The sequence below is a fragment of the Mytilus trossulus genome, chromosome 6 (assembly GCF_036588685.1).
Source record: "Mytilus trossulus isolate FHL-02 chromosome 6, PNRI_Mtr1.1.1.hap1, whole genome shotgun sequence".
Taxonomy (NCBI): Eukaryota; Metazoa; Mollusca; class Bivalvia; order Mytilida; family Mytilidae; genus Mytilus; species Mytilus trossulus.
This window is the reverse complement of record NC_086378.1, coordinates 32,070,657-32,090,266: the sequence shown is the minus strand read 5'-3', so window position 1 is coordinate 32,090,266 and position 19,610 is coordinate 32,070,657. Positions and strand designations below refer to the sequence as shown.

The 19,610-nt window shown below is 31.3% G+C and overlaps 1 protein-coding gene across 1 annotated transcript; it reads right to left on the bottom strand.

The window, feature by feature from the left end:
• Positions 1–738: 738 nt before the first annotated feature.
• LOC134721126 (deoxyribodipyrimidine photo-lyase-like) lies at positions 739–18,827 on the bottom strand. The gene is made up of 6 exons (XM_063583884.1): positions 17,535–18,827; positions 15,612–15,696; positions 6,379–6,605; positions 3,627–3,821; positions 2,059–2,296; positions 739–1,217 (listed from the first exon to the last, which is right to left on the bottom strand). The coding sequence occupies exons 1-6, from the start codon at positions 18,747–18,749 to the stop codon at positions 850–852; spliced, it is 2,328 nt and encodes a 775-aa protein (XP_063439954.1). The 5' UTR covers positions 18,750–18,827; the 3' UTR covers positions 739–849.
• Positions 18,828–19,610: the final 783 nt, after the last annotated feature.

Genomic DNA, 19,610 nt, shown 5'->3' with positions numbered 1-19,610 from the left:
TTATCTGAAAAACTTCATTTGAAATACAGTAGTTTGACAAACACTATTTATTTTATCATTGATAAGAAGCTTTATATTTCCTTACAAAGAGAACTTTATTAAACATTTGGGTGATTTTTACAGAGTTATCTCCCTGTAGTTTTATATTCCACCTAAAAATAAACCACTCGCATTTGGGTTTCAATGATGAGTGTGAAGTCAGATCTTACAGAAGGACTCAATAAAATAATTTAAAAAGTTTATTTCGATGATGTTTTTTTCAAGAATACAAAAAAATATATGTACGTTTCTTTTAAATCCAAAATAGTTTTACAATAAACGCCCTAAGTGACAGCTATTTTATTTCTTGAAAACTGTGACATATTTTAGAAAACGTAAATTTTTCAAAACTAAAACTTAAAAGAATAACTGAAAACCTTGCACTTATATTAGATATATGAAGCTTGTATACAAACTGTGAGAATTTTACCTAACTTGCTTCTCCATGATTCATTACTAAAAGCTGTGCTTAAATTTACTAATAGTTTACTCAAAACGAAAATATCTAAAAGGAAGAGCAATTCTTTGCAAAAATTTACCATTTTTAAATTTTATTCATTTTTTTAAATATCAACTACATGTACAATAGTTGTATCATTTCTGTAATGGTCAAATACTCCAATTGAAAACAAATAAATCAAATACTACTAAATTTTGAAAATCCACCAGAAAGAGAAAGAAATTAAATCCATACCTATATTTTGGGGGGGAGAACAAAATCTAATTGTGCAAATTAGCTTAATGAGTATAGGTTTAAAACTAAGCTTTACTTATGACATAACTCAATAGTAAGAGGTATTACATATGTTGTTAAAAATTTCCTTGTTTTAAAGCTTTCTGATGTCTTTCTTGTCTCTGAACACATTCATTCATTGTACTGGCCAGAAAGTCTCTCTCATTAGCAAATGCTATAGCTTCATCCCTTTTTCTGCTTCGATAACCTCGTAAAACAGCTGTGTGTGGATTATCCTTAGACTCTGGATTAGTTGTCTTATATTTAAATTCCATTCTTGTAATAACAGGTATAAGAAGTCGTCCATTGTCTACAGGTACAAGGTCATTTCCTGACCGACGATCGACAAAATCAGGAAACTTCTTACGGACTTCTACCACATCCTGCAATGACTGTTCTCTGGCCACTTCTAAATCGATTATGATACGATTAGGATACTGATTGCCTGAAAGATACAAAAGAAACTAATGAAATGGACATTTAATTTCTTTTTCAGAATTTTAGGGGGGAGTGTATTTCACCTATATACCTGGTGCTGTCGATTTATAAAATGCAAAAATAACTTTATATAGATTTACACATCTTTATGAACAAGCATTGAATGTGATGGTGTTATTTTTTCTTTTAACTGTCATCTTGGATTTTGTTTTGAAAAAAATACCATTACCTACCTGAGGGTTACCTGTGTTTTGTGTCAATTTTCAATGAAGGTTTGCTGTCTCAATTCAGCTGATATTAAATTTAATTTTCATAAACTTTGGATTTATATTTATTTATAATTATATATGGGGTACCCATTTAACCATCAATATTAATATTCAATGAAATGCATATTTTCTATAACTTAAACAAGTATGCAGAATTTTTCAAATTTCACGAAAAATATTATCATCACATGAATCAACAGTTACTAATTAACTGCTTAAAACCTAGTCCAAATTATTATGAAGTCTAGCTGTAAGGCCTCAATGCAAATAAGTATAATAGCCTTTCAAGACGTCAAACTCATTTGGACTACTTCAAACCTATTATTGATAATTCATTCCTTTTAAAATTGAAATTGCTTTCATGATTTTTACAATTTCTGCAACATATAACATTGGTTTTTGTTAAAATCTTTTAAGAATTCATAGTTCACTTGTATCAACGAAATGTATGTACTCCACGAATAATAAAGAATCCACTATACTAAACAAACAATATACAATGTTGTCTTCTCTTTGGTCGGTTTGTTGTCTCTTTGACACATTCCCTATTTCCATTCTCATTTTTAAACAAAAACATACCAAGTTCTACTTTACATCTCTTCATAATGGATGGTGGACATTTCCATGGCTGATGTATAAATTCTTTTGGAACACTGGCTAATTCTGGACACCACTGACGTACATATGTTCCATCTGGGTCACAGGTCATGGCAGCATCTATTGGGTGCATGACAAAATTCCACTGATCAAGGCCACTCATGCCACCATTCTGCCACATCATAGCATTAATAGCCACATCTGCATCTAGAAGTGTGTCCTAAAATTAAATTAAATTGGTTTGATGAAATAATATATACTGATTTGCATGCATGAAGAAAAAGACAGATAGATGAGAAAAAAGGGAAAGAAAAGAAAGAATAGACGAATGAATGAAAAAAATAAGAAAGAAAGAAAGAAAGTGAGATAAAAACGTTGCAATCAGATAATGGTTATAATAAAATATGAGATAATGATTTTAATGCATGACACACATTGATTTTAAATAAAAAAAGAAAAAAGAAAAGAGAATCAAAGAAAAAAAATGAGGAAGTAAAAAAAATTTTAAACAAATATCAGATAATGATTTTAATACATGATATTCATATTTTCTAAATGAAAAATAAATAGAAATAGAAATTGAGAAAAAAAAGAACCAGAAGAAAAAAAAGTAAGAAGAATGAAAAAAAAAGAAGATAAAAGAAAAATGTTTATTACAATACAGTGTAACATGAATCATGTACATTAATATCAATTTAACATGATAAAACATATTGAATAGACAGCTCTATTGGCTAATGAATAAATAAACATAAATTACCATTCATACAGATATGTTGCACTTATGGTTGCAGATGTAATTAATTACTATAGAATCACTTTGTAAATATTTACATTTTCTTACATTAAATTTTTCAATAAAAACATCTCATAAATTAGAAAGATAGCTTAGTTGTCAAGTTGGTAGAGGAATGATATAGGATGAATGCTTCATGAAAATCTCCTTACATTTTTTATAATTTGATAAAGATGTAGTTGAAACATAAAAAATCTAGAATTGATTCTAAAAATAATATTGATAGGTTATGAAGCACCTTTTCAAGATATTTAAGGGGCTAAATATTTTACCCTGTATTGTAGGATTAAATAAGTTTCATAACATTTGGTTGGTTAACTAAGGTAAACTAAAATAAAGGGCTGCGCTTTAGCGCATGATACACCCGTTGCTCTTTTAACTTGTCTTTTATGCTTAAAATGAATTTATATGATCAACTAGAAATAGTGTGAGCCCTGTCAAATACCCCCCCCCCCTAATAATAAATAAAAAAATACGAAAGGGAGCTTATGTCAATAGATATAAACAATACACTTAAGTTTCATGAAAATTGGTCAAAGTGTGTTTGAGTTATTGTCCAAAGTGTGGACGACAGACGGACGGATGGACAGACGGAATGACGGACAACGGTATACCATAATACGTCCTGTCTAAAAGACGGGTGTATAATTAGAGAACAGAAACCTATTTTGGGACGTATGTATGATCCAATGAACATTCGTAGACAGTAAAACCAAATGCCCCCTCCGCTACTAAATGAAATACAGATACACACCTGAAACCATCTGTACCCCTCGATCCAATGAAGATGGAGATAAGAGATGAGGAATGAAGCTACCACATGTCTCATATAGTTGTTCATCCATCCGGTCAACCATAACTGCCTCATAGCAGCATCCACCAATGGAAATCCTGTGTTCCCTCTCTGCCAGGCTTTTAAGTGGGCTTTGTTCTTACTCCATCTCTGATGCTGAAAAATAATTAAAATTGGTCACATATTAATAATTTAAAAATTTGAAGTGTAACATCAGATTAAAGAATAATTTTCCTAATCTACAGAAAATAATTTTTCTTTTTAGAGAAACTGGGGAAAAAATTAATAGAAGAGAATAATGGGGTACTAAAATATACAGAATTAAAAAAAATAGGGCAAAAAAAATAAAAACCAGATGCTCCGCAGGGCGTAGCTTTATACGACCGCAGAGGTTGAACCCTGAACGGTTGGGGCAAGTATGGACACAACATTCAAGCTGGATTCCGCTCTAAATTTGGATTGTGATTAAATAGTTGACACAGCATAGGTTTCTGACACAGAATGAATGTATTCAAATGAACTTAAAATTTTTGTTTTCTCTTAGAGCAATTCACTATGCTGTTGAATATTAATCCTCTCAAAAAAATGTTTGAAGAAATTTTCTTTTTATTTATGAAATTTCAAATGAGAAAAATTGAACCCAATTTTTTAATCACATCCCCCTTTCCCTTATTCCAAAACTAATTTCAATTAAAATATTCTAATGGAGTTTGCAACAATTACTACTCATTTAAATACATCATAAAATATTAAGATGTAAAAAAACTGCTTGTTATCACTGAATGGTAAAGATTATTTAAATTTATCAGTTGGTAGTAAAAAGTGAATATACATTGTATATTGTATATAACAAAGATTTAAGTTGATTCTGGACAAAGAAAGATAACTCCAATTAAAAAAAATCTTGCAGATATTTCTTGCTTACTATACTGGACAAAGAAAGATAACTCTTAATTAAAAAAAAATTTGCTATTTCACAATATTGTGAAATTAGATATTTCTTGCCATTGCACAATACTGTGCAATTGAAAAGACTTGCTATTGCACAATACTTAATATAATAATTTTAGATCCTGATTTGGACCAACTTGAAAACTGGGCCCATAATCAAAAATCTAAGTACATGTTTAGATTCAGCATATCATTGAGGCCCAAGAATTTAATTTTTGTTAAAAATCAAACTAAGTTTAATTTTGGACCCTTTGCACTTTAATTTAGACCAATTTTAAAACTGGACCAAAAATTAAGAATCTACATACACAGTTAGATTTGGCATATCAAAGAACCCCAATTATTCAATTTTTGATGAAATCAAACAATGTTTAATTTTGGACCTCGATTTGGGCCAACTTGAAAACTGGGCCAATAATCAAAAATCTAAGTACATTTTTAGATTCAGCATATCAAAGAACCCAAAGGTTTCAATTTTTGTTAAAATCAAACTAAGTTTAATTTTGGACCCTTTGGACCTTAATGTAGACCAATTTGAAAACGGGACCAAAAATTAAGAATCTACATACACAGTTAGATTCGGCATATTAAAGAACCCCAATTATTCAATTTTGATGAAATCAAACAAAATTTAATTTTGGACCCTTTGGGCCCCTTTTTCCTTAACTGTTTGGACCAAAACTCCAAAAATCAATACCAACCTTCCTTTAATAGTCATAAACCTTGTGTTAAAATTTCATAGATTTCTATTTACTTATACTAACGCTATGGTGCGAAAACCAAGAAAAATGCTTATTTGGGTCCCTTTTTGGCCCCTAATTCCTAAACTGTTGGGACGGAAACTCCCAAAATCAATACCAACCTTCCTTTTGTGGTCATAAACATTGTGTTTAAATTTCATTGATTTCTATTTACTTTAACTAAAGTTTTTGTGCGAAAACCAAGAATAATGCTTATTTGGGCCCTTTTTTGGCCCCTAATTCCTAAACTGTTGAAACCAAAACTCCCAAAATCAATCCCAACCTTTCTTTTGTGGTCATAAACCTTGTGTCAAAATTTCATAGATTTCTATTAACTTAAACTAAAGTTATAGTGCGAAAACCAAGAAAATGCTTATTTGGGCCCTTTTTGGCCCCTTATTCCTAAAATGTTGGGACCAAAACTCCCAAAATCAATACCAGCCTTCCTTTTATGGTCATAAACCTTGTGTTAAAATTTCATAGATTTCTATTCACTTTTACTAAAGTTAGAGTGCGAAAACTAAAAGTATTCGGACGACGACGACGCCAACGTGATAGCAATATACGACGAAAATTTTTTCAAAATTTGCGGTCGTATAAAAAACGGGGAAAATTCCACATAATAAACTGTTGCATAGATATGTCTTGTGTTTTCAACTGGTGTGGGTAAAATATGAGGGCTGAGCATTCATACAACACATTATTACAAATATTCTGAAAGTTCAAAATCAAGCTTTCTAAGGGAGCAACTATTTATCTTCAAAGAAGGGGTATGGCTTTTTGTTTGAGTCTGATTCTGATTTTTTTCATGCAAATGTAGAACATAATTTTTTTTACTTTTCGACACTATTTTACACTATATAGGGGAAAATTTTGATTCAGAATATAGGTTTTTTGTCATCTGCTGAACTACAAAAAATTTTAGGGATCAGAATATTTTTTTCAATGACCCCCCTCCCCTTTTAAAAAAAATTTTAATGGTCGTTTCTTAATGAATACTGCCGAATAGATAGCTATATTACCCTATACTGAGGTCTTGTAGGTTGACTAGGTAGATCAGGCCACAATGACAATAACCAGTATGATAAATCTCTCCATGCCAGCTTCCTCAGGAACTTTGGTGATTTCATGTGTTTGGCCTCTGTTAGTATCGCCCTCGGACTGATTTGTCCAAAATGTAGATATGGAGATATTCGACAAGTGTTTACATGATCAGCTCGACATGATTCTTTTTCATACTTTTTAATACCTGAAATAAGAATATATAAAGATATGTATGAGTTTTAACTTCTTCTCAAAATTTTTTAGAATAACATGCCTTGAAAAGTAAGAAAATAATTTGCTTAGTCCAATGGCATAATTATCTTGCATTAGACCACTGAAACTTTTAAAATGTATGAGGGTATTATTGGGTTTAGAGAAAAGAGGATAGTAGGCAAAAATTAGTGAAAAATGGGTAAAAAGAAAACAGAATTAAGAAAAATGCAGGTTCTAGAAAAAAAATGGAAAATAATTTGGTACTCAAATCATGAAAGAAATACTGAGAAACCAATCAATTTTAAGATTTAAAGAATAGAGAAAAATTTGGTACCAAAAATGTATAATTACCTTAAGAAATCTAGAATACAGAAATGAAAGACCTCCCATTCAGACCCCTGTATTAGGCCTCCTGTATGTGCACTATACAGTCTAATTATTTCAAGGTAATTTCCCCTTATAGGTATATGATTTGGGAATACATTTTCATGATTTTGTGTATTGCTCTTTAAAAATGAAAAAAACTTTCCCATCAAAGAAATTTTAGTTTCCATCACTAGTGATAGTTTATATACTGATATAGTCTCAAATAAACAATAATATGCTCCATATATAATTATTTTATTAATACAATATACTTATCATAATAAAAAATAATATAAGCACAAAATATATGTGTAGACAATTAATTAAAGTGATTTCCAATCAATAGACCACTTTCGAGTTCATCCGTCACCGGCAAAAACTCGTCAATTATACGCGCCTTTATCATCGTCATTTGTGCGTTTAGGGGCGTCGTCACTTCCTTCCAATGTTGAGCGAGTGGTTGGAAAACTATAATTCTATATTGTACGAATTATTCGGCAAATTGAATTCTCAAAATTGACAATCAACACTGCTGTCATTAGGGAAATGTCAGTAAGTACCTACAGAGCAACCATTATTTCTAGTTTATCCTGCACAAAGACGATCACTAAGACGCTTGATGAACGTAAATAGTGCAGGGATACAGGCGAGCCCCTCTATCTGGTAAATGACGTCATAAAGGCGTGTATAATTGACGAGTTTTTGCCGGTGACGGATGAACTCGAAAGTGGTCTATTCACTAACAAAGGCTGAGAATGGTGTTATTTCATACTTTACTAATTTGAAAATATCTGCTGGATTTGTTATATTTCTTTGTAATGTTGAATTTCAAGATTGCATATCTATTTAACCATATAATTCAGCATTTTTAACGTGAATTTGTGAATATCTTAAAACAAAAGATATCATTTTAATGCAATCTGAATGGAAGGAGAAAAATATGAATAAAAGTTTTAACTCTCAAGCCATTGTAGAAGGAATTCTATTTTAAGTTTAATACTTTTGACAGAATTATAAATATATTTTACTTGTCGAAAGAACAAATATATTGATGTGTAAATTAAATATGCAAGAAATTTGGTGCACCACATGTTATAAACAATTAATTAATTCAAATTTGTTGAGGCAACATTTGTCTTTGTATATATTTAAAATTAAATCAATTCAATTATTTTTTACAGTGTTAAAATATTTGTACGAACCATTTACATGCAACTACACTGGAATCTGATTTCATTCAGTAAAATTGTAAATTTAACAATTTATTCAAACTGGATTTTAATTTTTTTATGAAAATTTAGTTACTGTGGCTGGAACTTATAAATCTTTAGATGGCGATATTTATCTGAGTCTTCAATAACAAGTTTTCTAATGAGACTTTCCTGGACCTAAAGAGATCAAGATGGACAGATTCATTAATGTGGGAAAGTGACCGCTGCATATTAAAACTGACCTTTGTATTGGCTATTAAACGGCGGTGGCCATCTTGAAAAAATGATTTTTTTTAATGGCCAGCAGTTGTTTCTTTGAAAGTATATAATAATGATGCTTTGTGGTAATTTTCATGCTTGTATCATCATTTGCACAATTCCCTCGATTTTGCAAGGTAATATCTTCCACTATTATACATATGGGATTTTAATAAGAGTTACAACAACAACAACCTGGACCTATTGCTAGATATCCAAAGTGTTGATGATGTGTGGAAGTTTTTCTCTGTAATAATGGTGGAAAATATGTGAAAATACAGTTGTACATTTCTATAAAAAGGAATATACTATATTACTGATCATATGGATAAATAGAGCTTTTTAAAGTCTGCAATAATCAAGAAATGGGAAACATCCCAGAGTTTGGGGATAAAACATTGCATCCCTCATATTCAAGAAAGGGAACCAACTCTGATTTCTGGAAATTATAAACAAATATTTTGTATATATAACAACACACAATCCATTTATGAATAGTCAATATGGCTTCCATCTGGGTATAAGATGGGTAAATCAGACAATGCCTAATGAAGTTTGGATGAAATTAAGTCAGAATTAATTGATGGTGCTTTTCAAGTTTACTAATTTAACCTTGATTTCATTTAGAAATTTGATACATGTGTTTCTTCAACAATATTTGTTGACTGAGTGAAACTTGGAATTTATGATAATATTTAGAGGTGGGTTTTATCTGGAAATAAGCAGTATTCACATAAACCATACAACTTCATAATTTAGTCAGTGGGGTATCACATGGCTGTATAATAGGACCCGCTTTTTTCAACTGTTGTCAATGATCTCCCTTATAATCTAAAGGCTTTTATGAGAAAAAATATTACAAGACTGTTATATATATTTCATCAATCAAGTACAAAGAAATTAGTAAGAAATTTTTACAAGTCATGTGAGAGGTTAATTTCATAATGGGAATTCAATTTTCATGCTGTTTTTCAAAGTGTATTTGGTTTTAAAACCTTAAAAAAATTATATAAACATATATCCAAAGAACAGCAACTTAACATGCTATGGTCCTTGACTTCTTGGATATAAGCCATTAAAAATTACCAGTATACATTATGTAAAAAAAAAAAAAAAAAATCAAAACTGGAATTTTGGCTGGACAAAAGTTTAGGAAGCTTAAACATAGTATGGATGATATCAATTGGATGTTTCTTAAAAAAGGATGAAAGCTGTCTGTGTCATCACCAAAAATTCAGGATATTATATAAGACCAATTAAATCAATCACAAACACTGGACACTGGACAAAAAGATAGTTGATTATAAATATACTGTCATATTCAAAATTATATTTGAAGGCATGGTCTTTTGGGTGCTTTTAAGTCAGCATTAATTAATATTGTTGATTCAGAAATTATTGCTAGTTTTTTTTATCAAGGCGAATAATGTAATTGCATCAGTATCAATAATAAGAACTGGCATTATACATATTCACTTTTTCCTGAAATCACAATAATTAATCCCACATTTTTAACATTTTTTCATAAAATCTAAAAATCACAATAATAAACCCACACAACAATTTCTGAATTTACAGTACATGTATGTTACATGTATAAAAAGGTTTAGAAAAATATTATAAATATAAATTGCCCACACGTATAAATGAGTTTTCTAGAAGTACTTTGCAAGGACATTAGTATTCATCACTAGTATTTTTCAACGATGAATTTCATAAAATAAACCACATTTTAAAACAAATATTATGGGTTCACTTCTGGTCAAGTTTATATAATCTGTTTACCTTTACATGTAGAAACTGTCAAAACTCAAATTAAATTTAAACATCTTAAGAAAAATTAAAGGAAATGTGGTATGGTTGCCATTGACAGAACTATCCACCAAAGTTGAAAGGAACTTGATGTAAGCAATTATAGGCAAAGGTACAGCCTTCAATCAATAATGAGAAAAACCTTCACTGTAAATAGGTTATAAAAAAAAAAAAACATGAAAAATGTGAAACAATTCAATTAAAAAACTAATGGGTTCCAGAACTCAGTCACATGTGTGTTTGTTTAAAAAAAAATTAGAAATAATGTGCAATAAAATTTGATTATATTGCTATAAAGCAGTTTCATTTTTAGACAATGTTTAACCCAAGTATTTTCTTTAAATCAGAGCTATTCATTTCAATCAAGTTTTAATCGTAGATAAGTATGGATCATATGTATTTTACACCAAGTATGACAGCTGAAAAAAAATATAACTGCATGTACTAAAAACTTATATGACCATATAAGCAAATAAAATTCTGCTTCTTTCAACTTAAACACCTGGCTTGTATAAATCTAACTTTAAATGCCATCATAATTTTTTGTTTGTAAATGAGCTATAAAATAAATTATAATAGTGGTGCACAAAATTGTCAGTGACAAATATTCTTGCACTTTTTTCATGCACTGTAGTGTTAAATAATATTTTAAGAGAGTATGAATAAGATACTGTGATACTTTAAATTCAAGGATTCTGCCAAAGCCAATGACTAATGTTGAATCTGTGGGTTGGAAAACCCCCCTTTTATTTGTTGACCTTTGATTAAGAATGGGGACATATGGTTGGAAAGCCCCTTTTTATCCTGGGTTGGAACCCCCCTTTTTATTTGACAACCAATGCTTTTGAATGGGGACATATGGTTGGAAAGCCCCTTTTTATCCTGTGTAATGGAACCCCTTTTTAAAATGACTGGATCCACCCCTGGGTTAATTGTTTATGATCTCAGGTGACTTTACCTTATCTGAAGAAAGACATTTGGATATTAAAAAGTAAAGATGTGGCATGATTGCCTATGAGACAACTCTCAATTAAAGACAAAATGACATAGAAAAGCATTTAAGTGTAATGTCATTGCAAAATTTGATTAAAAAAAAAAAACTTTGATCAATTAAGACAAATTAAATGTACATGGCAAAGATTCAATAAATATTTTAGTATAATGTTTATTGATATTTCAACAATGTCTAATTTAACTTTATTAATTATCATATTACATCATATTCTTGAATAAATACATAAACCGAAAAATCTTTACTTTAGGCCAAGAAAAATTAATTGGTAGATCTTAAACAAATATAAAAAATTATGGCAGTTTGAATTTTTTTTTTCAATTTTGCACTTTTAATAAATTGTATGATAAAACTATAAGCAAATACATGTAGTGAAATCAAAGGTAAATCTAAAAAGGGGAATTCAATGAAATCTTACAAATTCAAACCTTATACTAGACCATCTAATGGAACACAACTGTCATATTCCTGACTTGGTACTGAAATTTACATTTTTTTGTTTTATAGATAGTTAACCCTCCCACTTGTTTGGTAGTTGTTCATAGTTTTGTAATTAACAGTGGTGGATCCAGAATTTTCATATGAGCCGGGGGCCACTTACTTCCTAAGAGGGGGTCCAACTAAAAGGGTGATGCAGAGCTCTCTGTCCCCCTTTATTCCACCCCTGATTAAAAGTGATAGTGTAATTCTTTACCTTACATTATTACATTTTAATTATTACATTTTAATGTCGATATGGTTTTTTCTTAAAGAAATATCTATAAAACAGAGGTTTATCTTCCTATTTTTATGTAGCTTTATATTAAGCCATGAAGCCTACATGTATGTATATGATATATACTATTCTCCTTCAAATAAAAAATATGAATATTCTAGTCTAAATTAGTTTGGGAAATCACATAAATCTTATAACTAATTTTAGGGAATCAACATAGAAATACATGTTGATTCCCTAAAAAAACTTAGTTGGGCAAAATTAGCAGCAAACTATTTAACTTGAGAATATCCATAATGACATATAAAGGGACATAACTCAAAATTAGCATCAAACTATTAAACTTGAGAATATTATACATAATGATATATAAAGGGACATAACTCAAATATTTTTATAAAATAAAACAAATGTAAAAATAATCAAAAATTAGTCAAATAAAATTACTGGTAATACATATGATAAATGGTAGCTTAGTCTCAATGTTTGTGATTAATCTTCTCTTACTGACTTGTCTAAATTTATAGGTAAAAACTTTGTTGCGACGTACTCATCATGCTTATTATCATTGAAAGGAAACCTATTTTTTTTCTAAAACCATATCACTGATATGCATGTGATACATGAACTTCCTTCTTATGTTGTATTGTTGCACCACTGTCCCAGGTTAGGGGAGGTTTAGGATCTTGTTAACATGTTTAAGCCTGCCACATTTTGTATGTAAAATCATGAGTCTTTAATTTAATGGTACCTAAATATATTACAATAATTTCAAAGTAACAAAATAGTACTGAATATTAAAAGTAGATTTCCAGTACTACATATTTTTGGTACTGAAATAGTAACTATGCAAAAGTAGCTGTGTATATTCTATCATGATGCAGTTTGATTTAGATTTTTGGAGAAATTTTGCTCGAATTGTTGTAGATGTCGTCTTACATTATACTAGATTTTTCTCAAAAAGTAAGATCGCAAAAATACTGAACTTAGAGGAAAATCAATTTGGAAAGTCCATAATCACATGGCAAAATCAAATAACAAAACGCATCAAAAACGAATTGACAAGAACTGTCATACTAGTATTCCTGACTTGGTATAGGCATTTTCAAATGTAGAAAATGGTAGATTAAACCTGGTTCTATAGCGCTAACCCTCTCACTTTAATGACAGTCTCATCAAGCTATTGAAATGATTATGACAAACCTTGACAGTAATGTTTGAAATCACCAGTATTACAAAGAAAAAAATCACATTCAGTTAATTCAACAAAAAAGTCTTCTTTAGATGTAATATGATGAGAACCACCAAGTCCAAATCAGAGTCATACGTCCCAATTGGTTGCGTACGAAAGAGGGTTGAAAAAAATATTCCCTTGAATTCACTGTTGTAGGATATTAATCATTTATTTCATTTCAGTAAAAGGTTCTAGAGTCATAAATATATTTTGGGTGTTTCAAAGCACCATTATTTTTTTTATTCAGTGTTTTCATGCCCCACCTAAAATAGTTGTAGGGGCATTATGTTTTTTGTTTTGTGCATCCATATGTTCGTTTTTCCTTCCGCCCATCGCTTCATTATTCTGTTCATCTGTCCTGGTTCAGGTTAAAGGTTTTGGTCAAGGAAGTTTTTGATGAAGTTGAAGTCCAACCAACTAGAAAGTTAGTACACATATTCCCTATGATATGATCTTTCTAATTTTCTTGCCAGATTAGATTTTTGACCCCAATTTCACGGTCCACTGAACATATTGAATGATAGTGCAGGCGGGGCATCTGTGTACTATGGACATGTTCTTGTGATAGAATATTTTGGAATTTTAGTTAAAGCTTGTACACAGGAAAAATAAGGGTGAAAATTTGATTAGATAAATTCAAGTGATGGTTATTTTGTTATATGAGATGAAACATTATCACCCTGTACATGCTGTATCATCGTACAGCAGATATAAGTACCAACCAAGCGGGCATGAGCGATTTTGACCTTAAACGGTAAAGAAAATCTTTGTTTTATTCACATAATATTAATGTGTACTTCAATCTAAATATAATTGTTGTTTTAAGAAATGATTTGGTCGTAAGTTGATGATAAGAGATGTCTCGTTGTTTTCCCAAAACAGGAACGATTACTAAAAAAAACATGTGCAAATACTTGTCAAAGAAGTTGGCCCTTGTCTCATCTGATATAATTCTATATTCATGCAACTCTTTATCTGATAGAAGGCCAGTGTGTGTGTGTAAAAAGTATAGCTGTTTCAAAAATTGGCATTGACATCTTACATATATATGTTATTTTCCAATATTTTCTTCCGAAAAAAACAACGTTGTGTACAGTGTTCAGCTGACCACATAAACCCTTCTGTACAGTGCATAGTTAGATTGTTGTACACCGTACACAAAAACTTTATTTTCATACTCATTTATTAGCCAAAAAGTTTCAAGCAATGAGTAGGTTACAGGTAGGTTTATGATATAGGTAACTTTTACTTTTGCCCTGTATAAGCTTTCTTTCAGTTAAACATGAAAATGTCCCGACAACTGTATCGAAATTGAAAGTTGGTGTTGACATTCACAACTATTTGCACATCTACAAGTTAATTGTTCTTATACATTTATAAGAATATAAAAGTTGTTTAATAAATAAGAAAAAATCAATGCAAAAATTATTTGAGAGCTGGAATTTCAAATGTTGAGAAATGTACATTGTATATTGATAAAGCAAAACAAAGATTTTCATTACTGTGTCAGGTCAAAATCGATTATGCCCCTTGGTTAGTACCTACATCTGCTGTACTGATGATACATGGTGATTACGTGGAAAATTTTAAGTATTGACATTCTATTAGAAAGTGTGAATTCTTTTATTTTCGATAGTACCAATTATATGGATTGATGATAAACTAAACTTTAGTGGATATTTTATTTTGTAGTTTTGCCAAAATCTGCATTTGTATACAAGTCTTTCGAAAATTTGTATTTCATTTAACACTTAAATCATGGTTCCCCAACATTTTTACATGTACAAATGATGTATTATCAGGGCCTTTTAAAGCTGACTATGCATAATGGGCTTTTCTTTGTTGAAGGCCGTACGGTGACCTATAGTTGTTACTGTCTGTGTTTCTTTTGTCTTTGGTGGATAGTTGTCTCATTGGCAATCATACCACATGTGAGAGAGCCGTGGTGTAGTGGTTAGTGCATCGGACTACTAACACAAAGGGTACTGGTTCGATTCCCGTTTGGGATGAAAATTTCAGGAACTCAATTTTCGGCTCTCCCTTGACACCATTTGCGAGTATGGTCTTGAGGAAACGATGATAGTCCGTCGGACGGGGACGATAAATGGCTGACCCGTGTTAAGAGAGAGCCATATCTCTTGCACGTTAAAGACACCCTTGTAGATTTCGAAAAAGAGTAGGCTAATGCCGCTACAAGGCAGTACTCGCACCCACAAAGTGGAAAGGGATTAATATAAGTTGTAAAAACTTGTTTCCCAATCCACTATAAACAAATATGTTTAAACTAAACTATACCACATCTTCTTTTTTATATATCCACAATTGGTTTAAAACAAATCATAATAAATCCACAGTATGTACATGTAAATAATAAGAGTATGTGTACAAACCTTCAGTGAGAAAGGATCCAAGAGCATCCCATGCACCATCTTCGCTAAAATTCCAGGACTTTACAATAGGAGCAGCCCAATCAATCTATAATCATAAATCATCAAATTACAACATGTTCTGTATGCAGGTGTTAATAACAGAACTAAAATTTGGCGCAATAGTTGACATGTACATGTTTACATGTAAATGCATGTCTTAGCAAGAATACATAAAGCTAATAAATGTATATGTCTTTACAATGTTTAGGTTCATGTATATTTTGTACATGTTTACACTTCTAAATGTTTCATAGGTTAAGAAGTGCAAGGTAAAAAATATACCCTATGGTCATGATGTTGTTAGGGATTTGCTTAGTCAATGTTTGGGACTAAAAAGGGGCAGTATCTTTATTGTGTCATTATAACAATTTTACTATTTTCAAAAGATCTATTATTCATGTTATATAGCTACCACAAGCATACAATGTAGCAATAATTAGACTGGCACAAAACTTTCCTTACAAAATACATGTAAATTACAGAAGTCAGGTAGTTGAAAACTCATTAGCATGATGAAAATAAAAACCCAATCCTTGGGCATTGATGATACATAGATATTGGCAGATCTATGTGGTGTGAGTGCCAATGTGACAATTCTCCATCCAAATAACAATTTAAAATAAAAAAACAAACATTATAGGTCAAAGTTCGGCCTTCAACACAGAGCCTTGGCTCACACCGAACAACAAGCTATAAAGGGCCCAAAAAATTACTAGGCGTGTAAAATCATTCAAACAGGAAAACCAACAGTCTTATCTATATCAAAAACAAGAAATGAGAAACACATATAAATTACATAAACAAACAACAACTACTGAGTCTACTGTACATCAGATTCCTGACTTAGAACAGGTGCAAATGTTTGTCTCAATTATTTGTCTTGAAATCATTGACAATGATAAGGACTATACAGTCCATTGAACATCATGAAAGATTTAACATTTGTGTTTAAGGGCTCTCTGAAGCCCCCCTCCTGTCAATATTGTCTTGCTGTGTTGAAGACCCATTAGTGGCCTTGTGCTGTTTTCTGCTATTTGACTTTGGTCAGGTTGTCGCTTTGACACATTCACCATTTTCATACTCAATTCATTTTTGCAATTTAAAGCTTTAAAATTCAGATGTCAGGAAGCCAAATACATGTACATACATGGATTAAAGTCTGCAGAATTAGCAATTCATATGAGATAAAGTGACACACTGTCTCCTAAATTCTAAAATAACATAAGACTTTTTTGAAAATGAAAGTACCTATTGATAGAATAAGATGAATATATGTATACTGGACTTCACATGTCTCATTTTAAAAGACAAGTCTTGATCAGGTAGCCTTAAGAATTAAAGTGGTTTAACCGTTTTTTTTTCTGTTTTTGGAGTACATGTATTTAACATACAATTTTAAAGAAGAATTGTCCCATTTGGTGCATATTTACAACTTATTTTATTTTCAAGTTAATTATATATATATGAGATTCATTCTCAACAGTGAACTCGCACACTGTTTTTGAAGGAATTTATCCAGATTGAATCCTTCTTAAATACTTGAAGTTTTAGTCAAATTAAGTTACTGCATCAGCATGCACCTTATTTATATCAACCAAACAAATCAAGCCTGAGGGACAATATAAGTCTGACTTAAAGAATGGTATGGCAAACCCAAATACCCTTGATATCCTTTTAAAATATTGAAAGAAAACCTGAAATTGACAAGGGATACACACTATACAATAACATGTTTTCAAAACTCAAATTAATTTTGAATTTTCTTCTAGAATGTGACATGCAAGTACATGTATATTGTTGCTGAGACTACTATAACACATAGTTATAGTATTCTCAGATTGTTGTGACAACTGAATTATCGGAGTAAATTAGAATATATCTTACCACACTACCATTTTTTCTTCTTGGCATATTTGCTAATTCAAGTTCATCAAGGTTTTGAGAGTTTGGTAAAGACAAACATTTCGGTAAGATTCCTGGAGTTTCTATTGGATGACCTATTGGTTCAACTGCAGATTGACGAGAGCATTCCATGAAATGAGTAACTGACCCTATGCCCCTCATCCCTAGAGATTCTGTGTTTATAGATGATGGTTCATGCAGCAAATAAGAATGAAACCTATTGCATTGTACTCCTGACTTGGTTAATTTGTTACATAAAGCATCATCTCTTTCATTCAAAAAGGGTTCATAAACATCATTAATAAACAAAGTATTTGCACCAGTTTGTTGAATGATTTGCTTCATAATATTGTGACTGTCTTCAGTCTTTGTATTATAATACAAAATCCCATTGCCAAACTTCTCAACAAAGGACTGGTTAAGAAACTTGAGGGCGTAATGAAGCCATAGTTTAGTAGCCCCACCTGTAGCGACAACATCTAAAGGATCTTCTTCATGGTCAGACCATATGAAAACTAATAGCACTGGAGCATTGGATGAGGCAGCAGCTACTAAAGCGGGATTATCATACATCCGCAAGTCTCTTCTTAACCAATAAATAACAGGAGGATTACTTATTTGTCTTGGTAGTGCATTTCCTTTCTTCTTTTTCTTTTTATGTTTATGATTTGCAACCTGAAGTCCAGGGATGCTAGTTTTTGTGTGTTCATCATTTTTCTCAATGCTTCCATTAAAGGAATCTGGTATTGATTTATTGTTTTTTGTTTTTTTAGTCATGTTATGCAAAGCTGAACCAGAAGGTTCATTGCTGGAATCATAGAGTGGTGGTGTATTGGTCTTTTTAGGATTAGAGTCTGACAGAGACAATGATTTAGCTAGCTCCATGTCAAGTTCAAAGCCAAAGTCGCTTGTAAGGAACCCATTTTCAACACTGCAACCAACTGCTTCATTAGACTTCGAATGTAAAGCTTCTGTTTCAGAGAAGTAATTCTTGAAGACGGTAACCAGACCGTTATGTAAAATCGGCTTTGTAATTTTCAGGTTCTCAATAAAGTTTATGAAATGGTTTCGTGTTTTGTCGTAGCCTTCAATTGACATGATCATGCAAAAGCATTCGTCTGCTTCACAACTCCCATTTGAATATTGATTCAAAATCTCTTGAGATTCTCTCCCTAATGAAAACCAAACAGAACTCATGGTTCATTCATCAGTTATCATCTGCAATGTTTACGTTATGCAATTCTGTTCGGAACTGATGATCTCGGAAATTCTCTTGTTTCTTCATTACTGATATCAGATTCGGTGCGTTAGAAAATTGTTTTTAGGTTGACACAGATAAAGTTGTATCTGAAATATGTACACATACTAGTGTACTAGTCTTCTTCCTCTTTAGGTACAGCAAATCATTTTGAAGATTACTTTCTGAGGCTGAAATGCAGTGATCAGCCATAATTTCAATTATATGTTAAGGTATTCTTGAAAAAAATAGATTATATCGACACGAATTTGTTCTCAAATCAAAGGAACTTCGCAAAAAAATCAAAAAAATGATATTATGTTCATTCTGTATAAATCGTAGGCGCACGCTATTAATTTATCGTCAGGCGTCAAACGGTAGATTTCGGCTACCGTTAGCGTCAAATTGATTAAAATTTAACCGTGATTCTTCAAAATATCCTTTCCGTGATTCGTCAGAGATCTCAAATAATCATCGTTACCGTTATTTTTGGAAACAAATTACCGTGATTCGTCAAAATCATCTAATTGTTTTATTGTCTAAAGGGAAGTACATATTTTATCGTGATGCCCCCAAAAAGTACCGTTTAAATAACGTCATTTGGCAAGAAATTTTACCGTGATTCATCATGAAGGTACCCCCATTACCACCCTCATATAATACACGAGCTGCCAATTCAAGCATTTACAAAGGGGTGGGTCTTTTCACCACCGAACACCATCGCACACCACCGAACACCGCCGAATACCCCAAACACCAACAACAACTAAGAAAAACTGTGATATTATACAATTAAACGATAGAATAAATAAAATTATGTA